Source organism: Echiichthys vipera (genome assembly GCF_963691815.1).
Source record: "Echiichthys vipera genome assembly, chromosome: 7".
NCBI classification, from domain to species: Eukaryota; Metazoa; Chordata; class Actinopteri; order Perciformes; family Trachinidae; genus Echiichthys; species Echiichthys vipera.
The window spans coordinates 28960810-28986881 of NC_139832.1; the positions used below are offsets into that span (position 1 = coordinate 28960810).

Consider the following 26072-nt stretch of genomic DNA (forward strand, 5'->3'; position numbering starts at 1 on the left):
AGGTATGTCCCTTTCATTAGGGTTGTACGACGAGCTCTGCCTCTTGCCGTACTGAGATAATCCGATTGAAATCCTCAGGTATTTCTGCAGATTGTTGTATTGTAGTTGATCGACATTTGTTTGTGCATATCAGCATTAGCTCTGCCTGTATTCAGAAAACATCCACATCCAGTCTGTGGGTAAGATGGAGAGCTGATAGTGGGCAGGGTGTTATAAACACATTTGTCGTCTTCTTCAACACTTTATTTCACTTTAATGGTGGGCACAAAATTCAAATATCAGTAGTGTAACATATAACCCAGCTAGAACTTGATGCAGCAAAGTAGGAAATGTCATGTCTCTATCATTTACAGTTTGAATGTTTCCAGATTGGGAATATTTCCACAACCTGTTTGTATCCACTGTGGCCATAAAAGACTGCGTTGATGAGGAGGGAGGATGTTTTGAATGATCTTTAAGCATATGTGAGTGTGTAAATAAGTCTTGTAATATCTTTTTGTATGTTAAAAAACATTCTGAAAATGGTTAATGACATGTAAAGTAGTTACATTAACAGTGAATATTGAGTTAATGAAAAGATAATTGAATAAAATAATTTTTATATGAAACCTTTGTTAAATGTTTGTTAAATGAGTATATATATAAAATCCATCTCACTCACTCACTCATACTCACTCATCTTCACTCGCTTATCCGGTGTCGGGTCGTGGGGCAGCAGCTCTAGCAGGGGACCCCAAACTTCCCCTTTCCCGGGCCACATTAACCAGCTCTAACTGCTCTAACTAAATAAATATATGTATATAAATAATCAGACACTGACTGTAGTCGCCAGTGTGGCTACATTTCCCCCTCAGCTGGTTCCACAGGCCCCTTGTTTACAAGGACACTCTAGCTGTTTAGTGCTGCTAAAGTCCTAGTCCTGTTCTCCCACTAGGAGAGTCCAAAGGGACAGATTTGAAAGAGTCTTTGTCAAAGCGACAGAAGCTGAGTTAATGTATCCCAAAGCCATATCACATACTGATTCTACACTCATCATAACGTGCTGTTGTAGCAGTTCACATACAAAATAATCGACATAATTAGTTCACACTATGGAAATTCTACATGCACATTGGATGTCAACAAAACTGTGAACAAATTACTTCAGGCCTCCACGCCAGCGGCTGCGTCGGCATTATGTTTTTGGGTTGTCTGTACGTCTGTCCGATTCTCCGTCCAATACGATGTTTCAGTAGCCTCTGGAGGGATTGTCTTCACCTGACACAAACATCCTCCTAGACTCAAGGATGAACTGATTTGATTTTATGGGGTCAAAGGTCAAGGTCACCAACCTGACATTGCCTTTTTGGCCATAACTCAATAATTCTAAGCTAATGCATCAGCAATAATATACAGTATCTACTGTATAATTACACTCACAAGGGACCATTCCCAACAAGCAGACTTACTGTTGATACACACAAGTACATTTTTTTTTCTTTTTGCTGAAAACACTAAATTTAGGACTTTTTACAGAGTGGTGCTGCAAGTTTAACTTAAATAAAACTAATTCCACCACTGGTTTAGTTACAGCTGTTAGCAGCTTCATTTACAATCTTCAGTACATATTGGGAGAATAGTGCACACCGGCAACTGTGGAAGAAACCTGACTGAGAAAGTGAATAACTGGAACCATAGGCCTGATAAGCTCACAACCTGTTTAGAGAATAATAGGACTATATTTGGGCATGTTTGATAACGACTGGACACAAAGTAGACACTAATGATAATAAACGTATGTGTGTGTGTTGTGAAACCAGAGTGTGTAAACCTTGTCAACACACAAACCTCAGTGTAAGAGGGGGAGCTGTGTTAAGAGACACTTGGAACTCTGTGATGAAAGTGTGCTTAAGGCTATCGTCAACCTCTGATTCAATAAATTCCCCCTGATGGCTGAGAGACATCTCTGCTGACTCATTCTTGTAGACCTTTCTATTTTAACAATACATCGTTCTAATGTACAACACACTCAAGTATCCAACATAGCATGCATACTGTCTGCTGTAAGTACACTTAATTTACCACTTTTCCCATGTGGACACAATACAGATTCAAAAGCTGCTTAGAATTAGTATGGCTTTGGGAAATGCCGTAACCATGACGAATAAGCCGCCTCTTTAATGAGTGTATCACGTCCTGTTCCAGTCCTGTTGGGTTGAGATCAGGTGAACTGGATTGTTTATAGCTTATTTCTGTTTTGGCAGTTTTTAAAGCCTTTATAATATAGGACAGACAGGAAATGAGGTGAGAGAGGGGGAGACATGCAGCAAAGGGCCGCAGGACCTTCAGCATCTTTACATGGGGCGACTGCTCTAACCGCTGTGCCACCGGCCGCCCCTAAAGCTTACTTCTTAGCATTAAGTTAACATTTGTGTATCGATGATTGCCATGCAGGATGATTAGACTTCATATCACGAGAGAAACTCCCCATCAAAGCCAAGGAGCACAGTTTTCAGTTTTTATAGTTTTATTGAATTGCATCACTCTACATCATCTAGAATTTCAACAAGATATTCTTAAAAGACCAAATATAATACTTGCATCCCTGCGTCTCTACACTTAAGAGAAAGCAGTTTTACTGAAACATACATTAAGAATTAATATTTCATTAAACATTGTCATAAAAGTGAATGTTCATTCTGGTATGCTGTTTTTGTAGTTATATATCTATATCTATAGATATAGATATAGATATAGATATATTATAATAATAGATTTTAGTCTCTGTCTCCTTCATAGGAATACTAGAAAAAGAAAGAAGGTAAGAAATGCACAAAACCCATTGAAGAGTACAGTAGCATGGCCTAATACTACAGCAAAGAAGTTACTGGACATTCAGTTGACATGCACTCAGTTGAAGGATAGAAAAGAACAGAGTCATAGAAGGGAAGAGTTACGGCCTTGATCGGTTTGGCAAATTCCTGATTGGCTTGGTATCATGAGGTAAACCTGGTGACACGCTTCCTGTCCACCAGCTTCCCTACAGATCCAGACTGAGGCTGCCCATCTCCACATATTCTATGCCCTCTGCTGCTTCAGCTTTTCATGCTGCCAGGAAACATTCAATCAGGGCCTGTTTTACTACATTTCAATGGCATAACTCTTCCATTGTATGACGAAGCACAGGTTGCACTGAGGAATAGGAGGATAGAAAAGAACAGGTTGCACAGTCTGAGGGACGTTCAGGAATGTATCAATAGGAAACCGTATTGGCATTGCTTACATTTATCTACCTCATATACACAACCCAACCAAGCTGGGCACAATGTACAAGAAAGAAACCCTCGATTGGAGCGCGGGGGCTGCATTCAGCTGAGCACTGGAGTACTTTAAACTATGGCTATCAGCATTATAAGTCACTGCCGTGTAAACACCATTCCATGCAAATATGGCTTTATGTTTCTATTCAGAATACAGCAGCTCCTTCTTGAATACAAACCAGATTTGGCACAGGAGTGCAAGTAATGGAAGTGAAATATTAAAGGTTCCCTGTGGAGCTTTGTTGTAAACAAACCAAAGTCCTGTTAACATTCAGTGGTGCTCCGTCATTAGCCCAGCTGCAGTTTCAGGTTCAGGATGGTTTAGACCTGTGTTGTCTGGAACAAAACCACATGGTCTCTGAAGGCGCGTTCACATCGGTTAGGCTGTTTCTAGTCCACTTCCCTGCAGTGCACCAGATGCAAAACTGAATTTTTTTTTTGTCTGGTTTGCTTTCACACCTATTCATTTGATCTGGTCTGACTCAGTCGATGACGAGCTGAAGTGAACCGAAATGTAGCTTCACTTCGGCTCAATAAAGGTTTGGGAAAACAAAGCACTTGACTCATTGGTCAGATGTGTCTGGGGTGGATGCGGTAACATAGATCCTGAACCGCTCTGCGATTGGTCAGAACACTGAGAATGTAATGCTCCTAACTCCTAAATCAGTTAGGAGCTTCTTTAAGCCTTAGGTTGTTTTGTGAATACGGGCCCTGATCTTTTTTTATGTTCAAATACGGTGCCATAGAAGCAGCAATGAATGGGAGTCCGATATTAAATACATCTATATTATGTCCAGCTTGAAAAGAATCAAAGCCAAGCAACTTTGACAATCTGTAATTTAGCACTGTCAATTATTTACCCCACACAAGACAAAAAAAACCAACAAAATCCCAAACCTCAGTGGCCTCAGCGCAAAACGGAAAGGTGTTGAAGGATCAGAAATGATATGAGCGGAAGCGACGGGCGATTTTAAAAGGGACTTAACAGAATAAACCGAACTCTTTAGGGAGCCAGGGTAATCGATCAAGGGATGCAGAGATGTGGTTTCTGCTGCAGCATTCTGCACCAACTGCAGACGGATATAGTCAGGACGAGATGATGTCACCGACTATGATGTAATTTAAGACAAAATAGATTATTATGGATTTCTGCTACTGGGAACAGGAGACAGGATTTAGGATAGAAGTACATCTCATAATGTATTTTTTTTTTAGTTTAGAGTCTGCATGTCATTTTGATTCTTGGTAATTTAACATAAGCTAAGTGACAGACGTCACATAATAACACAAATCATTATGCTGTGTGATATCGTAACTGCGTTTTTTTTCCCCTCAAAGATATTTTTTTGGCCTTTTCATGCCTTTATTTGAATAGAACGACTGGATGTTGACAGGAAATGGGGGCGAGAGAGAGGGGGTGACACACAGCAAAAGGCCACAAGTCGGAGTCGAACCCGGGCGGCTGCAGCGAGGACTTTTAGCCTCTGTATATGGATAGCTGCGTCTTAAAAGCCCTGCAAGTTTGGGCTGGATCCATTGTGAACTGCAGCTGTGCTAAATGACACAGCAGCCCCATCCCATGTATCCTTGAGCTCTAACATGCTGGCTGCATTTCCTTTCACATTTGCAAAGCCACTTTTTAAAACTATTTCAAATCATGCATCGTTTACATCCATGTTTGCTAGCAGCCTTCATCTACTTTGCCTTTTTTGGTGGATTAAGACATTTCTTGGCACTTTAGCGCTACTTACTGTCGATCGGCACACAGTGGCACGGATGTATATCCTGTTGCCTGCACCACACAAACAAATCAGGGACCCATGTGTGAAAACATGGCTCCATAGTGCTGCTACTGGTGGTCAAAAACTCCACATGGTGCCTTTAAAGTGAAACTCTAGCGTAAAATCATCCCATGGTCTTTTTTGCCACTTGCACATATCAAATAAGCCATCGAGACAGTTTTTTTCATGTGACAACTGTTTTGGTTTGGTGTTATTTTGAGCAGTATTAGTGGTTAAAAAAGACGTTTTAATGCCTTCACCGTGCTGCCCCGAGCTAATCAGTGTTAGTCACGTCCAGCTGTTAGCAGCTGTTAGCAGCTGTTACACGAAAAAAAATGTCATTATGTTATGTGTGCAAGTGTCGAAAAAGACCATGGGATGATTTTACGCCGGATTTTCGCTGAGAGATTAGTATGTTAGTAGAGAGATTTCACAGATAAAGCAGCAACGCCTATGCATGCCTGTTCTATAGGCCTACTGTTGTACATATTTCTGTTACGGTATATCTAATAATATTCAACACTTCCACATTCCACATAGTCCTGCTCTGCTCAATGCAGCCCAGTGCAGTGTTAGATCATATTAGTATGAGTGTAACTGGATCCCCACTCACAGCTACCACAGTACAGACAGATGACAGACTGGCTGTCATTCACATAAGGAAATAGAGAAAATAGACTCAACAGTGAGCTGGATGGCAAGATGGCACCTTTGAAAGTATAGGGCTATAAAGAAGAAGTTTCATCAATACATCTTTAACCCAATAAACAGTAATACTATATATCTTAAGTACTCTCATCCTACTCAATAACCTCTAATATACTGTATCTTTAAGTCACAATATTCACTCATTTGTACATTGTGCTTTCTGAGTGAGAGTCTGATTGTATTACAGTGGTGTTCGTGGGGGTGAGGTTAGGTGAGGTGTCTGGAGGATTGAGCCTGGACATTTCGACCTGAACTCAACCTCAGGTCATCCCACGGTGAATGGATGTTTTTCAGGTAAGATTTGGGTCAAAGATCAACAGATGATGACAACAGAGGTGGGTCAAGAAGACAGTTTGTTTAAAGGTTGAATATGGATGAATATGTCAAACCCGTCAAAAAATGTTTTGAATATGAAGACTAAAAGTTTTTTTTTTAGGGAAAAGCAGGACTTTCATTCTGTAACCCTCAAAACGCCCTGTGGGTTTATTTTTTATTTTTTTTTAAAAAGACCCCAAATAAAAATTCAACATATTCAACCTTTAACTAATTGAAGTATGTAGAGTGTATTCCAGCATGAATTAGGCTGAAGGAAGGAAAGAAAGGTTGCCAATTTAGCCGATTTGTAGCCACATGATCACATTTATGTGTACTTATCGTTGAGGTTTCATTCTACCCAAGTTAAAATGTATGCAGAGTAGTCAAAGATTGACCCCTGACCTTTTGTCATGCAACGAGCCACTTTTACGGCAAAACCTGACCTCTATCGTACAATATTGTGAGTATGTTGCTTCCAAATGTGGGTCTTTTTCAGCTGGTTTGAGAGACAAGACCCAGTCCTCCAGTTGAGCCATAGGTATTGTTAATAGTTGGGGATATAGTTGTAGTTATAGTTGGGGTTTATAGTGGGAACAAACATGATCATTGTGTGAGACACTGATGCTGAGGTGGTTGATCTATCAGCTACAGTATGCTGAGTGATATGGTGTACAGTGAGGACTATTTCAAAGTCATTTTTTCCCCAGTGATATGTTGTTAACTGAAAAAGTAAAAACTTTCTTTGTATGAATAATAATGTCAATGCAACACAAAAGTGGTGTGGCGTAATCTGATGCCGAGAGGTCCGCACTGAAATAGCGCTTACTGAGAGTTTACATCACACCAAAAAAGAAAAAAAGTCATCTTTTGAAAACCCCTAAAAGCTCCTCTACCGTGTGGTAATGTTTAAGGCTTCATATTCAATGTCATTCAGATGGTTGATCGGTCTGAAGTTTCTGATGGTAGGTATTCGGATTCAAACAGACTGTTACGAGAAGCCACAGCGCCTAGAAAGCCACTGCCACTTTCACTGAGGATAAATTTGCACCATAGCACTAAAATATGTCAATAAATACAAATATAATCATAATAGAACAACATTTTTCATATGTACAATCTCTACTAGACTTACACAGCTAATATAAGCTACCCACCGCCAATTCAGACCAGGAATACACAAACTGAAGGCAGAAAGAAAAGCAACTTTAGCTGCGTGGAGAACAGTGAGGTGCTGCCTTTACGTCTTTACTATGTCTCTTCTGTCTCAAGGTAGCAGCAGACTCTTGTCTAAGTCTAAATATCCCTTGACAGCAAAACTATCTATTCATCTCACCTCTTATATGACCCGGTGTCCATGCTCAGAGGGTCAACCCCAAAGTGTTCCATGAAATAAAAGCGACATGAAGAAATATAAACCACCACCTCTCTGAATATTTCCCTACGCGCCTGTCAATCACAACCATCTATCATCCACATCCCCGAATATCTGTGAAGAATGACATCGTTTCATCATTAAGGATGACCTACAGGTAATGTCACCATCTGATGGAACCATGTGTGTCATCTGACTTCACAGAGACTCGGGTTTTATGAAAGGGTGAACCTGACGGAATAAAAAGTCAACGCATAAATCAATATTCCATTCAATGTACCACAAACAAATGTAGGCATTAAGTGTTACATCAATTGATATTTCTGTTTTATTTTGCTTCTCTATTCATTTACCATTGTAGTAATTTTTTCATTTACTTTTCTGTTTAATTTCCCTTTGATCTTGACATGTATTTATTCATTTGTGTATACATTTTCTGGCATATTAACTTGATTTGATTTGATTTAATGATTTTGTCAGATTCAGTCCTCTATAGGGCTTCGGGTTGTGTTGCTCATTAAAACCCTTCCCTTCCCACTGTCATAGACATTACTCCCACAGCAGCCACTGTACACAATGTACTTCAATTGGATTTGAAGAGTCTGAAAGATGAAAGTAATCAATCAAAACCCGAAGTTACAACAGTTACCCTGGTTCTCTGATAGCATGATCGACCTGTAGGAGGAGGACTATAACCTATAGTGGTAATCACATTTGTTATATCTGCCTTCCTTGCATTATTTAGTCATTCTTACCTTCAGAATGTATTATTTATTTTCCAAAAACCTGTGGCATGTTTGGATATTGTATCATTATTATTATTATTATTATTGTATGAATAAATGTTTATTCGTTATTGAGCCACTAGATGTGTGATTTTACTGCCTTTTGCTAGCTCTAGCTAGCACTTATCCATATCATTGCAGACACTACAACCATACAACTAGTATGTGATATATATTATGTACTCTAAAACTGCTCCGAGGCCTTCTTGGTTTTACCATAATGTATATATTTTTTGACACAACTCCAGCTCAGTCACGTAGAGACTCACAAAGTAGGTTTGACAGCTAGCTAGGAAGCTAGCTAACCTTCGAGATAAATCCAAGCATCTAGTTTTCCTGAGATTGCGAGCTAATCCTGCAGCAAGGTCCTTAGATAGTCCTCAATTACTCCTCATGTCGATGTGAGTTCAGAATGGCTGATGTGAGAATAACGTCTAAAGCATTTCATCGGTTACAAAACAAAACGAGAATGCAATGGTGCGAAATGAGCAGCTACTGTAATTGCTAACTAAATAAGCTACCTGCGGTCAACCCTAACAGGAGTGAAAAACAGTCACATCCCCAAATGCACTACCCCAAAAACAGTAACTGCTACATGAAAAACTCAACGCCGGGGTCCTTGCTACATGACAAACCCCACTTTACAGTGGCTCAAAGCTACTTCAAACATGAACATGACATTATCCAATATCCAACATGAGCCAGCAAACTACTACGGTGAGATGCAAACGCATTGGGAATCTCACATCGTCTAATGCACTGTTTGTTCAATTTTCACTGCAGTTGACACCATTCATTTGCACTGTGTAAACATGTACTTACAAAAAGAGTTGAGGAATGTGAGGGATGAGAGGGGAGGGGTTTGTGGGGATGAGAGTGGGTGAAACGGGGTACGAGAGGGTTGGTTTTAGTGTCGGGGGGGAGGGGGGTGTCCAGGAGTCGTGGCGTGTAGTTGAATATCTTCATGCTCAGTCCCTGTTCACGCTGCACCAGGCGGCTGCAGACACACACAGAGAGAGATGAAAGGTGAGAAAGAGGTTAGAGGGATCAACAGGAAAATTGAATTTGATAATCAGATGAGGCCCCGAGGGGAATACGCACAGAAAGATAGGCAAGAAATGAGAATATACAGATTGAGATGAGGATAAATTTGGCGTGCAGAGAAAGAAAGAAGTCAGAGTGGGGGAGAAGATGGCTGGGGAAGGAGAAATGCAAGTTAGACGGGAAAAAAGTAGGAATGGCAGTCTGCCAGGCGTCCCCTCAAGTCACTGACAGCCGAGGCCTCAGAGCGTGGATGCATGCCAGTGTCAGGCGTTTTAAATAATGCTTTAATTGTTCCGAATGCCTCTGAGCTTTGAGTAATTACACAGCCAGCCTCACTGACGAACACTAATCAGTTTCTCAGGGTTACAAGGAGACGGTGTTTTCATTCACTTCTGCTCCGGAGTCGTGTATTTTGACATCATTTCCTCAGTTTCTGTTCATCTCTAAATAACTCTAACTGCGGAAATGTTTAATGATTTATCACGTGCAATTTGATAAGTGGTTAATAAGCTAAGTCATTTATATTTAAAAAAAAAAAAAAGCCAAATATTTGCTGTTCACAGCTTCTCATGTGGGAGGATTTTCTGATTTTCTCTCTTTGATGTTTTTTTTAGAATATTGAACATCTTTGGGCTGGGACTGTCTGTCGGACAAAACGAGCCATTTTAAGACACCGCCTTGGGCTCTGGGAACACTTTTTTGTGATATTTTACAAACTAAAAAATGAATCAAACCCCAAAAATGATCTGCAATTAAAGTATGTTGCCTGGATGTTATTATTCACACCTGAATACTATGCAATTATGACAGAACCCACAGATGTTTATCACTGAATACAAAAGCTGTTCTTCTTAATGAGACAAAAAGAAAATAGAGACTAGATAATATTGGAATATTAAAAATTATCAATGAATTGAACCATCAATTTTGATGAATATGTTGCTGTTTGTTGCCTTTTAGGTCTTGTCTGTTATGTACAGTGCGCCCACAGTGGGTTCTTGGATAGCTCATTAGTTTAATAACTTGATTTGTTGTTAGTCCCCTGAAGATGAATTTGTTTTTTCAGCACCATCTACCTGTAACTCTATTACTGTATAACTCACCCTACTCTTCTCTATGTAGAATAAAAAGTTGCCCAAATGAAGCTTCATGAACCATTTTCTTTATGTTCTGAGCCCACCAGATGGCGCTCTCTGTTCAACAAAGAGTAGAAAGCACACTGAACTGCCTTTCTATTAGCTTTTTTCTTGAAACCAACTAATAATTCACGAAGCTTCATTTAGGCATCACTAGCCAAAACATCTGGATCACCCCTGGTGGCTGGCTGCAGTGAGGACGTGGCTCCAAAGAGTGTTTTTTCTGGCAGAAAGGTGCTGCAGGGCGCTGGGGAACGCTACATCCCAGTTCCTTGAAACACTGCCCAGGGGCATTTACATTAGCTAGGTGGCTACACACGCTAACAACGAGCTAACAAAGTGTCCGGCTGTCTTTGCTGTGACAGTTTCCTGAACAGGAGCGCCTGCGATGACACCAGTGCTTTCCTCAAAAGATTTGTAACTGGAAGCACTCGAAGGGGCTGCACAAAAAAGGCGGAGCGCTCAGATAAAAGACCCTGGGTCAAAGCTAATAATAATTAAAAAAGCATACGTCAATCATCTTTTCACAAAGATGGTTTCTGTCATTTTAGTTAGTTATTTAGCAGTACGTTTTGAATTTTTCTGATAAGTGTAGTTTTAATTCGTTATTTGATGCTATGAAATGGGGTGAAACATCATGATTGAAAGCAGTCATTGAACTTTCATTTCCATCTCTACTGCGAATCTCAACATGGCGCCCGTATCCGGGACATGTTGGCCTCACTTTTACAGTGGGAGGAAGTGCTGACAGTCTATGGCCGCTAACATCACATCACCTGACTATTTGCAAAGCCTCTAGTGTGAATCACTCAGATTTGACGAGGTTTTCTCATAGGCATATTCTTCATGACAAGTAAACTCAATGTTTAAAATCACTGATGACTGATGCTGAAAATACAGCCCCTTCTATTGTTTCCCTCTGTAGTGTTTCACCACTCACCTGGCACGGCTACGGAGGACACGGCCTCCGGCTGGCACAGTGTATCCACCTTGACATGCTGAAAGGTTTTGTTGGGGGTCGACTGGAGGTGCCTGGAATCAGAAGGGAGGGTGAGAGAGAGCACAGACTCATACCCACATAACATGTACGTGTACGAGCGAAGGCATCTGCACAGCCACTCATAAACGCCAGCAATCACACATGGCCTCAAACCGCTTAGCACGGCCCTCAGCCTTTACTGTAAGAGTTGAAATATTAATGGCAGTAGGATGCTGTGTGCGGTGGAGCAGAATCTCAGATCAGCAGGCAGCTGCATCAGCAACCTCTCCCCATGGCCAGCACCAGCACCAGCACCATCACTAAATCATGAGTACCTGATGCAACTCAAGTGCTTCAGCAACTCTGGAGCCAGCGAAAGGCCCATGAATGCTAATTAAATGCGGACGGAGGAATTTTTCCAACAGGCTCATGACAGTAATGGAAGAAAAGTGAGGGATCTCTTTATTTGGCAATCACCAATCAATAAAAAGAATGGCGGAAAAGAACGGCATGCTCAGCTCCAAAAAACTTCCAGAGGAGCCAGCCTGCTGACTCTCGGGCTTTTACAGAAACTGAATGAATGTCCACACTCGGTAAATACTTTTAATACTCATAATGCGGATCAGCATTAGCAATAAAACATTTTAGAGCAATGGGCCTCTCTCAATACTTACACATTTTATTCACCCTGTTGTTTTTTAGTGTCACAGCAGGACTGCTACTTTGGCGGCATTAACGCTTTTGCACAGCCACTCATAAACGACCACAGAAAATTCCAAAAGCTCTTAATACTGGCTCGAGTGACAGATATTAGCCAGGGGGTTTAGGCTTGAGATTGAAAATATTATTACTGTGAAGTATTTAAAGCCATATGTGACTGAAAACATACCTCTTCCACTCCTCCTCTCCGTCCCAGAACTCGTAGACGACAAAGGATAAACCGTCCGGCAGACGCACCGCGGTCACACTGGAGCATAGACAGAGGAGAAAGGCAACAAGAGGATAATAGAGGAGAGAAGGTGGTGTGGAAGTGAGAGTTTTAGTGAGTGGATGGATGATTGCATAAGTGATGGAAAAGATAGATTAGACAAAACAGAAGAGAAAGATGGAAGAAGGAGTAAAAGAGAAGAAAGATGGAGGATACGAGGTAGGAATAGAAAAGGAATGAAACATGTCAGACCGGGGCCCATTAAAGACGTATTATTGCAATGAAAAAGAAACACACAAAATTATATTTTGGTTTCAGGAAAAAAAGATGGTGAATTGTTTCATCATCCCTCACAATATTGATGCCACAGCACATAACATTGTGATGAGGGCTTGAAGATTGCATCCCATGTGTAAAAGGGAATATTGCAATAAGACAATGGAACAATGTGTGACCAGGTCAGTGCTAATGGGAGTAGGATGTTATTGACCAATTCTAAAAGGCTCCCTACAGGGTAGCTACATTTTGCTATAATGAACAAGGGCTCCATATTGTCCCAAGAAGGGCGTTAATGTGTTAAAGTATGGGTTCAACAAGGTGCTGGAAATAATCCACAGAGGTTCCTTGTGCAGGTTTACTTGATAGTGCGTCACTCAGTTTTCAAAGCAACTGCTGCACTAGAGGGCTGTGAGGGCACACTTGCCAACTCTCCTGATTCACTCCCGATTTTTAACCTTATCTTAGCTCTCAATCAGGAATTTCTCCTGCTAATGTCCCGATATTACAGTGAAGGAAACAAGTAAGCTTGTGGGGGATATTTGTCACAGTATCTGGCAACCCTGTAAGTAATGCAGAAGAAGAAGAAGAAGAAGAAGAAGAAGAACCCGTTGGCCGTTTCTGGATTCTGGTTCAGCGTTTTGACTACACAGGACAGAGATGGATGAAGTGACACCTGGTGGCAGTCAGTGCAAACAGTGCAGACTAAATGCATTGCAGTTTACCGCCTTATTATTTAACCTTCTGGTTCTCATTTCAACAATTAAAATGTATTTTTTTTCATTGTCCTTAAAAATCCTTTATTGAATATCAAAGAAAGGTTCCTTCATCAGGTTTATAAAACAAGGCAAGAAATGAAAAATTACACTAAGGGCAGATACACCGATGAAAGAAATCTCCCTATTTTTCACAACCCAATGCAGGAAAGTATGTAAGGGTAAAGTTACTGCAGGGAGGCCAAATAAAGCTTCATGAAGCATTTTTTTAATTTTACTTTTGTGACTACTAGATGGCGCTCTGAAAGGGAAATGCTATTCCTTGAGCCCTTTTTCTTTAAATCCAGAGTGCCATCTAGTGGGGTCAACCCACTCAACTAATACCTCACCAAGCTTCATTTGGACATCACTGGGTAAAGTGGAACCACTGTCCACTGTGCTGGAAAAATCTGCAGCTTGTCAGCAACAATATTTTGGCCTTAGGTGGCAGAAAAATGGATCGTAAGTGTGAGGGTTCTGTGTCTTGGTGTTTTTGCCCTGCCTGTTTGTTCCTCCCCCTCTGCAGGGCTTGGCTGACGAGGCACACCTGCAGCCATTCAATCATTATCACCTCAATATATACACCTGACACCTAATTCCGTCTCGTTGGTAGAGCTGACCTTTCTCTCCTAGTGAGTTGTTGCTGCAGTCTTGCCAACTAGTGCTGATGTTTTTCTTTGTGTGCCTTTTCAGTTCTTCGTAACTGAGTTGCCTCGTTGCCTGAGTTCCTGAGTTGCCTCGTTGCCTGAGTTCCTGAGTTGCCTCGTTGCCTGAGTTCCTGAGTTGCCTCGTTGCCTGAGTTCCTGAGTTTGCCCTGAGCTGCCTCGTTGCCTGAGTTCCTGAGTTGCCTCGTTGCCTGAGTTCCTGAGTTTGCCCTGAGTTGCCTCGTTGCCTGAGCGTCTTCTGGCGGTTGAGTTCCCCTGCATGCCTTGCCAGCCACTTGTTTCTTTTATTTGTGGAGTCCATTTGTTAAAAATTAACATTTTTGGCCTAACTGCTTTAACTTTCGCCAAAAACTGTGCACAACTGTCATTACTGGATTCACACCCAGCATGCACATAGTGGAAGCAGCAAATATACTTGCAATCTGTGCACCCGTGGGTGTGTTGGTCTTGAGGAGTGGTCAGGCGCTTTGTTGGTGCATTGCTATATCTTGAGGCAGCAGAAACCAATTGCACCATTGACCGACAGAAACCTGGTTTAAAGTCAACAGTATTTTCCTGCTGTTAACATGTAGAGGTAATGTGATCAGGCATCGCAGCGGAGGATGTTCCTCTTGACAGGTCTGATAGTAATGGAATGTAAAACCATCTCATGTTTCAATTTATAAATGTGACCAATTACAATTTAAATTGGGATAAAAAGTAAAACAAAAATATTACTCAAATATAAATAAAAAGGATAGATGACCATTTTTAAAATCAAAATAGCTTCAGAGTTATGAAATATACAACCCATTTGTGAAAGATTGAGGTTAGGATGACAGCGGACTAACTGCACATGACTCCTAAGACAGGTCTGGACCACTATTGTGTAAATTATGGTCATACCTAAGAGAACATTCCAAATGCATACAAGCCACTTAAGAAGGAATTTGTATGTATGAGTTATGGTATGAAGCCCATGTCCTCAGACACAAGGAGTGACAAGAGCCAAAGGCCTCTGATTCAGTGGCAGTAAAAGTGGCACCAAAGCATTGTGATCCCATTCTCATCTGTCCCAGTTCCATTATTTGAGCCCGTTTGGTAATTGTGTGGCTTTAAATGCATCTCAATGACAGGAGTGAAGCAGCTGAGGTTGTGATTATGCAGATCAGGTGGAACTCTGCCATTCTTGTTCTTGTTTTGGCATGAAATTGCACTGCATTATGCCTGCTCGGGGTACCTCTTATCACAAACACAATTTCCATCCCGATTTTCATAGAGCAAACAAAAGCCTCTCTAAAATCACTGTTTTGCCTCTTTCACATTGTTAAAACATCTGTTTTTCTCCACAGCAGATTGGTAAACTACTCCACAGTCTAGACGGTGAAAGCACATGGATCCAAGCAGGCATCAAAGATCTCAGGGTATAACCAACGCAATATTTCCTGTTATGTCAGCAGGATTAGGAAGTCCAGTCGAGACTACACTTTCTGCAGTTGTGGCACTACTGTTGGTCATACAATGTACACACATGACTAACTGAAAGCAACATTTCTAATCTCTTAACACGATTATACCCACAGGAAAATATTTAACTGTACAGATATGATTGTCTTAACCAACAAATGTCTGTGTCTGCAGGACTACATTTTCAACATAAGGAAACAAATGAATTCAAAGTGCTGTATATATTTACATTTGTGCTTTGCAACTCCAGCCAGGACTTTAGCCCATTATGCTATTTGCTGCTTTGAGAAGGGATTATAAGAGCGGATGTGATTGGCCATGGATTAAGTCCATCTGCTGATACAGTCCTGTTCCTTCAGCCCAAAGGGTTTTCATTTTTCTTCTCCTCTTATTCAGTGTGCACAGCTCTGTGCCAGGGATGCACTGCTCTACACTTACAGAAGTGAGTTAGCATTTTTGCACTCCCGGTTCCTTCATCTTGAAGTAAATGGGTGTCTGACTTAGCTCTTAGTTAGATACCTTAGAGAAGGTCTGTGGTTAACACGGGTTTAAGAGATTTTAATGTTTTGTTTTAGGAGAAAGTCAATACACCAATCGTGCATTTTGAAGCTTGAATGTGTCTAAAAAAGGCATTTGCCGACAAGGGGCCTCAAATAACACATTTTGTAAAACGACTGTTAGCTGCGTAAATATGTAATGTCAGAAAAATAAAATATAAATTAATGACTTATCTATTTACACAATGTTCACCTTAGCAGACCTTAACGTGAAATTACGGAGTAAAATTTGACGAGTGTATCTTTTTCAGCAAATACACTCGTCAAATAAGCAATTGAGACAATTTTTTTGGTGTGACAACTTTTAACGGAGAAATCCTGGTGAGTCGCTAACAGTCGCTAAATAGCTCGGGGCAGCACGGTGGAGGCATTAAAATGTCTTTTTCAACCACTAATGCTGCTCAAAATAACAGCAAACCTCTGCAGCAGCATGAGGAGAGTCCTTACACATTAAGGAGCCAGATGTTGAAATTATTTTATCCTATTAATGAAACTCAATACTACAATAAAAAAAAAAAAATGAAATAACATGTCATTATAAAAAATGTATTTTAAAGAGTTTTAATGGTTTCTCAAAATATTTCACAATGTATTTGTTTAATTTTTGAACAGTTTATTCATATTGTTAGTGGTATTTTATAGCATTTCTAACTAATCTTATATTGAACACATGCCTCCATAATTTAAAACTAATTGATAAGGTAAATGTTCTGTTTATGCAAACTTCAGTGCATACTTTGGAATACTTTTCTTGTATTCTATGTAATGTGAAACTGGACTTTGCATTGCAAATGCAGTCTGAAAAGTAGTTCTTCTCTGAACCTGAGGAGGGCACTGGGGGGACAGGCAGCTGCTCTCTGATACCTGTGAAAAGGACTTTAAAGGAAATTACATCAGGAGGATTAAGTGTTTGTGCCTGTAATCACACATTCACCCATAAAGATAATGAGCGATGCGGCAGAGGCCAGATTAACTGTATGTGTTTCAGTTAGTTTGTACAAGATTAAATGAGGAAATGAGGAGAGAGAGAAGGAAAGACACGGAGTGACATAAAAGAGAGAAAGAACGAGACAGCACGCAGGAGAGAAACATGTATTCAAGAGTAATGAGCAGGCCTATCAACAAAGCCTCCTCTCCCTCATACGTTATTTACTTCAACTACCTAGAAGCATCGTGCTGCCCCCACATTTACTGATAAAGTTAGACAACACACGAACCAACAAACCAGTAGAAATGCTGATGCTAAAAACAAACAGCATCACCAAAATAACCGGAGTTACATCTGCAGGGCGTGTGTGTACGTGTGTGTGTGTGTGTGTGTGCCTTTTATTGACCTCAGCTGAATGTTTGGCTCATGGAGTGTGAAGTGGGTGTGACTGTGACTTACTGAAGTAACACTTTTTAACTGTTAGGAACCAGACCTTGAAAATCCTTGATCATTTGTGAATTACAGAATTTTTTGTCTAACCATAGATGGATGGATGGATGACAAAGTAACTGATTTTAAAATGTAGTATCTAAATTCAACAGTAAGGTACTGTATGCCCACACTCTCCACATACTGAGCAAAACAGTATTTTTCACCCTCTTGCTGTGAGGCGACAGTGCTAACCACCACACCACTGTGCCGCGTTTCAACATCATGTTAACCAAAAAATGGAATAGGAAATGCAAATATACATGCATATATTTTGCAGGTATACTGTTTCCTGGGTTCATTGTCTTAAAGTTAGATTCCCGAGTAAAATCATCCCATGGTCTTTTTTGGCAATTACACTAATAAAATAAGCCACAGAGACAGTTTTTTCGTGTATAAACTATTAACGGAGAAATCCTGGAGAGTCACTAACAGTCACTTACAGCCAGACGTGGCTAACACTTATTAGCTTAGGGCAGTAGGGTGAGGGCATTAAAATGGCTAACTTATATTTCACCAAACTGCCACAAACCACAGAGTTTACGTGTTTTGCTGGAATAAATCATCTATCTGCTCCTTCCTTTTGGATTGCTTTTGGTAATCCACTTGAATGGACTTTACTATGAGAGGAGCTGGTACAGGGGCCAGTAGGTAAGTCTTTAAAACACTCTTAATAAACTCTGGGTTCACTAACTACGTTGTTGGTGCTTTGTTTTCTGTGTAGGGACTCTTCACATGCTGCTGCAGAGGTTTGCTGTTATTTTGAACAGTATTAGTGGTTAAAAAAGACGTTTTAATGCCTTCACCGTACTGCCCCGAGCTAATCAGTGTTAGCCACGTCCGGCTGTTAGCGACTCTACCGAATTTCTCCCTCAATAGTTCATACTAAAAAACTGTCTTGATGGCTTATTTCATGTATGTAAGTGCCGAAAAAGACCATGGGATGATTTTACGCCGGACTTACACTTTAAGGGGCCATCATTATCAATTATAATGTTGAATAACGATGAAGCCCATCTACAATAGGCACCATATATATACATAATTGCTCTAAATTTTAAAATTAATTATGCTGCATCATTTTCATCCTCCGTCTCCCAGTGGTTTGTGCCTGCCTGCCCTGAAGCCTGACACTGCCCACAAAAGTTTAAATTGGCCCAAAAAAGGCTACAGAAGTCTGGGGCGGGGTAGAAGAGGGAAAAAAGAAGAAACTGTGGTTTGGTGCTTGTGCATTGCTTGCAGCAGGGTTGTTTAAAAATAATTAATTCTCAACCAGTTCTTTGTCTATCATCTATACTGCTGTCTGCTGGCCTTGGGGCTTAAGTGCTTACTTGGCACAGCAGCAAAATTCTTGCAACACGAGATCACATGAGAACTGTGTTCATGTCACACGAAAATTCATCTTATCAGGCTGCAAGTACATGGGGGGCAGAAACAGCTATTTGCTAACTAAGCAGCCAGTCGTGTGGATGGTCATGAACTAACACCGTGACCATGACATAGATAGGAAGCGTTGTCTCCCCTTGTCAGAGAATGCCTGTGAGAAGCTACAGGAGAATTCCCTCTGACATGTGGTAACATAACATATTTAGTTACAACATAGTAACATATTTTTTCTATCACTTACATGGGTGCCACAGTTGTGGAAAGATAGCCCCTGTGTCAATATACAGTACGTAGTAAGGTACTTCTGCAGATCTATACGGGGTGGCGAATGCCGATACGTTAGTTCTCCTCTTAGTTAGCTAAGATATCCAACAAACTGTCTCAGTATACGCCTAATAAAAGTGATGCATCTGTTTTTCACCTACAAGTCATCCGGCTAATCAGCTTTACTAACACGTTAGCCTTAAGTGAGGTCAGGTAAAAATCAGTTAAAGCTTCACTATGTAGAATCTTCATTAAAAGCTATAATTAAAAAATAAAAATAATACACCCACGGGGCGTTTTGAGGGGTACAGAATGAAAGTATTGCTTTTCCATAAAAAATATATTAAGTTAAGTTTGACAATGACTTTCTGTCACGTTCTGTTTCCATGGTAGCAGTCAATAGCGTTGCTGGTTGCCAGGATTGTCTGTTGCTGGGTGCAGCTACTGTAGGCTGGCACTGGGTGAAATGGAGTTTGCCAATCCTGCAGCTGCTTATTTGTCCCAGCAGGGTGAGCGGAGACGGGCAAAAACCAGAGTCAGTATAGGTCAAGCATTCACTCCATGGACTGAGAGAAAGGAGATAAACGCCATTAAAACGCATGCCCAAATAGCTACTGTTCTCCTTGATCACTTTCATCTTTAATTAGCTGTAATGGCTAACGCTAACGGCTAACGCTAACAGTCAGTCAAACTCCTCCGCAATACTTGTTTTTATGGTGCGATTTGCCGGAGGGGACGGGTTCAAACAGGCCCAAACAGACTCCGGTCTCCTGTAGGCTACTGGGAAACAAACATGGCAACCCAACTGCTGGAATTATTTTTTATTGTTGCGACTACAATCTTGAGACAGTAGATGGGGGTGTTCTGTTCATTCTCCATATTCAACCTTTAACATACACATAATAAGGTGTTTGTCCTAAATGACTCTATAAGTATTGAATATGGGGATGCGTTAATACATTCTGTGCTATACGGAGTGGTCAAGCCTCATACCTTTGTCTCTGCCCCCTCCTGCAGACCCTTCAAGTACAGACGGCAGTAACTAGTGGGAGAAACTGTGATACAAAAGAAATTCAGCAAAGCCAGAACCTTGAAGTCTTGCCAAGGGCAAATGCACAATGACCCTGGACTGTGCATACAGCATATTGAGTCTGGGATTTGGGAAATCTCTCTGAATAATAGACTATTTCGCAGCACCCTGAGTATCCGAGTGGAAGGCACAGCAGGTTTAAAATACACACGTGTGTAGGATTTATCAGACTGTTACAGCTACAATACTATACACATTCAGGTATGCAACACAATTTTAGTATCCCACTGATCCAAACCACCTCAGAGTTCCAGCAACAGTCAATTTATTTTTTAGATTTTGGAAAGATAATGATAAAATACCCACTCAAAGCTTCTCTGAAGAGGTTAAATGTGTGTGTGTGTGTGTGTGTGTGTGTGTGTGTGTGTGTGTGTGTGTGTGTGTGTGTGTGTGTGTGTGTGTGTGTGTGTGTGTGTGTGTGTGTGTGCGTGTGCGTGTGTGCCACCAAAGAATACTGACACAATCAATGACCAGAGATGGGAATATTTGAGATAGTACTTCATAAAGTGAGAAAAACCGTGAGGTCCTGACACTGAAAATAGAGCACATTCAATATTAAAAGAGATTAGGGTTATGGTTGTGAAAAAGTGGAGCAATAATGACTTACTGAAAGCAGTCTCTCTGAGTGGAGACATTCTTCAGGTACTGCTTCAGAGCCTCACAAAAGTCGCCGAGCTTCTTCTGGGAAACCACCATCTCCTGACGAATGAGCAGCAAGGACTGCAATGAAAGAGAGAGATGGGGGTCAGTTGTGTGCTTATATTTTTATAATATTAGTGTAAGCCATTGTGTTTATAACAAGCAGACAGATATGAATGCAAACAAGTATAAGGTTCAGTACAAGGCAAGCTTTACTTGACTTTTGAATTTACTCTCTGTCTTTATTGACATTTCTCAGTGTCAGCGTCGTCTTTTTCGATACAAAAATAATTTTCCCTGCACCACAATCTTTCTTTAAATATAACCAAGTGCTTTGAGTTGCCTACACATAAAAACGTCAATGTAAGACATGCTTTGGTTGTCCACGCGTACAGATGTATACCTGTACACGAGGGCTGCCCAACCCTGCCCTGTTTTAGGTTTCTCCCTGCCTTAACACATCTGATTCAAATGATGTGCTTGTTATCAAGCAGCTGAAGCTTGTCACAGGTTTGAAATCCATTCAAATCAGGTGTGTTAGAGCAGGGAGAAACCTAAAAAATGCAGGGCAGTAGCTCTCCAGGATTAGGGTTGGGCACCACTGCTGTAAACGGTCGACCCGTGGTCCTCTCCTACGCACCAGTCGGCCTACTGGTGTGAAAAAGTTCTGCTCTGTGACCTTCTTTCATTCTACAAAAGTCTTTGTTTACAGAAAATCTCCATCCAAACAACCATCAGTTTGCGACCGTTCTGACTTCATTCCTGCAGCAGTCAGATTTGTAACAATGTTGACTAATGGATGTTTGTTACTTTTACCTTCTGGAGGTGTATATTTATTTATTTATGTTTTTATCTGTTTTTCTGCTGCTATTCTCTTGTGTTGAGTCATATATTATGTCTGAAATTAATCTTTTTTGAATTTGAATCAAAATAAAAATGCAGTAGTAGTGCCTTGAAGAGCATTCTAAACCAACAAATAACAATATTTACCTAATACTGAAGCCATGTTGGCCTATCAGAAGGATTAAAAAAAGCTATTCTAGGATTGCTATGTTGAAGTAATGTAGTTGTTAAGCAAAGCTGCTTTATAACCTTAAACTGTAATGTTAATGGTGGGCCAAAATAGTCCGAACCCACAGCACATTAGCAGGGTATTTCTTGTAAAAATTGACTATTTAATCATTTTTTGCTCTTTTGTGAACTGTATTGAAACACATTCACCTTTTAACTTCCAGTCCGTCCCCTATATGATACCCTCTTAAATCCATACACACACACACACACACACATGTTCCTGTTACACTTCTGCCCTTACTAAAAGCCTGACTCAAAAGTTGGAAGTTCCTGATTTCTGATTACCAGTGAATGCAGCATAACTGTTAGTGACGTTCTGGGCCGCACAGACACACAGATTGGAATACTCAGCAAAAAGGCAACAACTGTGTCATTAGTGGGTCATGTGATCAATCACCATTGTTTTAACTCACTCTGTGATAGTCACTTAGAAGGCAATTAAATAGATGAAAATCTTACGGAGTATAACTCTAATACACGCAACAGTAAGGTTGTGAACATGGTAAATATTATCCGCTACATTAGCATATAGCTATCAGTTATTGATTGATGATTATGTTATCGGATTCCAATATTTAAAGGTCTGTCCTAAGGCATTTATTAGTTTTTACTCTGGGGAATTTCTTTGACCCATTTCTTTAACCAATTCACACACATTATGCTCTTCTATGTGATCTTCTTTTAATAACCAATGTGATATGTTTTCACTTTCACTCACTGAGCCTCCATGGAAACAGTGTGGAGCCCTTCTGGGGAAGCCCGTCTCACACTTTGAAATCCTCCGTGCTGCAGTGTTTTAGTTACATGTGAAGATTACTTTCTGTTGTTATCTAGGTACTACAGCAGCTTTATGATAGCATCTGCAGCTACCGGGGCATTGCGATACAACTGCAAATCCTTTACTCATCTGTGGTGTAAGTGCTATGCATCCCCTACAGCTACACACAGTTACTCTGATGCTGGATTGCAGTGGGGGGGCACAAAGCAGAGCCCTTCCACTGTCCCCGTCTCCTGCAGGTGAAAGCAAAATGTTCCTAATCTCACAATGCCCATGGCAATGTTTTGATGGACGCTTCCTGGGGAAGACGATTGAGATAAGACAACTGTTACATCTCCAGTGACCTTTATGTGTTTGCGTGTGTCAGAGAGAGATAGTCAGAGCTTTGGTTGCAAGATGTCTCTGTTCCTGTACAGTACACTAGCTCCCTTTCCAGACAGAAGCTTCATTGTGTGAAAGGTATGTGTATCTGCATGCCTCTGTGTGTGTATATGTGGAAGTGGTTGAGGTAGAGATGTACAATTAGAGCCTGGATGACTGTTTGCAATTATATATTAAATTGCACTTATAACAAGACAAACCAAAGAAGTGCTGCTGCATTTGTTTTTAGCAGTTAAAGTTATCTGATATCTTCAGCTTTTTATGTGTCATTGTTGCTGTAGCTCACTATGACCTAGATAACTCCAGCAGTCTCACTGAGACTTCACAATACACATACATACACACTCACATATCACACACACACACACACACACACGCACACGCACACGCACACGCACACGCACACACACACACACACACACACACACACACACACACACACACACACACACACACACACACAGATACACACACACACACACACACACACAAAAGAAATCTACCCTCAGATAATCTCATTCTGTTGGATATAAATTTATAATGTCCAGTGCTTTCCTGCAGTTGATGTTTGTACGTTATAATTCACTTTATTACACCTACACCTACATTCTCTTGTCTTCGTCTTCACTGACAGTTTTTTAAGGGGGCTTGGTTAGGAATAAGGGTTTAAAGATCTGAAATGTAAAGTGAAGACAAACTATGGTGAATTTAAGAGTAAAAATTTAAGTCTTAAATTAATATGGAGCCAATGTAACGCCAGTTGGACCGGAGAGATATGTTCTCTAATTCTGGTGTTTGTTAGAAGTCTTGCTGTTACAACCTGCACCATTTGTAGACAGGCAACCGCTGCATCATTAAGACAAATAAACAATGGACTGCAGTAGTCTAGGCAACAAGAAATACTATATACTATACTATAACTATACTAGTATACTTTGTTTTCCGGTCTTATCAGTATTCAGTTGGGAAGGCGATCCAGACAGTTTTTTATTCAATTCTTAAATCTGAATGTGACTGGGTGTGATCTGCATAACGACGATATAGGACAAATAAGCGTTGAAGTGACTTATATCATGGCCAAGGGGTATAACATATAAATTGAATACAATGGGGCCCAGAAGTGAGCCCTGCAGAACTCCACATGGCATGCAAGCTGCGTAAGAACTAAAGTTATCAACAAAATGAATCACTAATAACTGTTTTTTAATGTTTTGAAATGTCTTAGTTGCATTTAAGGCGCCTTAAATATTTAAATGGGACATCCTATGTGTCTCTCATTCTCCTCCCCTCCCCCTCTCTCCCTTATCCATTTTGCAAGGGCACTGTCTGCCCCAACCAGAGTTTGGCATTGTTTAAGATGGTTGTAAATGGTTTAAAGAAATACAAACAAGCCACATTGATTTTTTCCTCCTATACTGTAGTAGATCTGTATAAAAATGGACGTAGCGTCTATGTCAAGGTCCTTTCTCTCAACTTGATCCAATCGCACTTACCTCTGGGCGTCAACATCTTCTCAGAATATGACTCCACCTCATTTCCTCTTACCAAAAAAGGGCATTGATATGACATTGGGGGGAGGGAGATACGTCCATCTGGCTGATGTACACTAGATTAGCCACATTAAAACCACCGCCCGGGAGCTAGGCTAACAGGACATGCTACTAGATACCAGGAGTGGGAGTCAATTGCTGAGATTGTTTTCCAGGACCAGGAGGGAACGAAAGTAATTTTTTTTATTTTGAAAGGGGAACAGGATGGAGCAGGCTTTTTTAGAGGGTAAAAAAAGCCTGCTCCACGGGAGGTCTCTAGCCGGGAACATGAGAGTCAAGTGCAGGCACTCCCGTGTCTCTAGTAGAGAACATATCGGTTCGGGGAGTCAAGTGCAGGCAGCCAGCGTTATGATCTATGATTTAAACTGATATTCAACACAGTATCATTCCCATAGACTATAAAACACCGACCCTCAGGGCCCAAATCCTCCCGCTGCTCCAGATTAGCATCTAGTGTATGTGTCATCGATAGTGGGCTAACGTTATATTGCAAGTCATGGTGCAAGTGCAGCTATTTAATTAACATAACAGAGCTAACGTTAACACGTTGTGTTCCTAAACCACCTTTTTTTTACAGTTGATCGAAGAGCAAACCATTTCATCACTTATGAAAACACCACAACACGAATAACTGCAGTCGAGGTCAAGATGACGGAGTTAGCATGCTAAACCTGACAACAAGCATCCGAGGAGAAGTGAGGGCCAGTGGCTAACTGTCACTCAAGAGGCAGCGCCACTAATTATTCATTAACATTTAACCTCCAATAGAATAAAAACTAGCCTGGTACAAAATAAATCCCCTCAGGCGATATGACCTTAATATACGGACTAGAATGTTTTTTTGTTCCACGCCTTAAATAGGTTCATGCTTTAAAAAACAGCCTGTTTAACATGGAGCTCAATGAGAAATTGCTCTATTATGAAAGCTGCCCCTAGTGGCCACTAGACAAACTGGCACTTCCTTAATGGTTCAGTCAGGAAATCGCAGTGGTGGGGGCTTTACTAGAACGTTAACTCATGCTGCCAGACTATGCTCCAGCGCTGACAAAGCTCTAGTATCATTGTGGGCCCTCCGCCTCACATGAGGGCCCTTCATACTCCATGCAACACTATTTTCTATCAAACACTAATCCTCTTTTCAACTCCGTGCTCCCATTCTTCTCCCTGTTCTTCTATCTCTCTGGCTAGATTTTGGGTCTCCTCTAGAATACAGATGTGATTAAATCCTATTTATCTGTAGGGTATGTATGCTCTCTCTCTCTCTCTCTGGTTACCCTGTTGGTTACCCCTGCTGGCTGCTGTTATCCCACTACTGTCTGGTACTGTTTTAATCTGTTACTTGTCCCTGAGAATATTTCTTAATAATCTTTAAGATAGTTTTGTAAAATACCCAAATATAAGAGCTCTCTAAATTTGGCAGATTTTACTTACAGCTCTTGCAGCTTGT

General features: G+C 40.8%; 1 protein-coding gene across 1 annotated transcript in view; it reads right to left on the reverse strand.

Moving 5' to 3' along the window:
- Positions 1–9106: 9106 nt before the first annotated feature.
- The window catches only part of necab2 (N-terminal EF-hand calcium binding protein 2), a gene marked incomplete at its 5' end in the record, with an annotated part of 194659 nt that continues 177693 nt past the window's right edge, over positions 9107–26072 (reverse strand). Inside the window, 4 exons of the mRNA XM_083916290.1 lie at positions 9107–9257; positions 11381–11472; positions 12309–12386; positions 20811–20923. Coding sequence (XP_083772416.1) covers positions 9229–9257; positions 11381–11472; positions 12309–12386; positions 20811–20923 — 312 coding nt within the window. The 3' untranslated portion in view covers positions 9107–9228. The remainder of the gene's footprint in view (positions 9258–11380; positions 11473–12308; positions 12387–20810; positions 20924–26072) is intronic.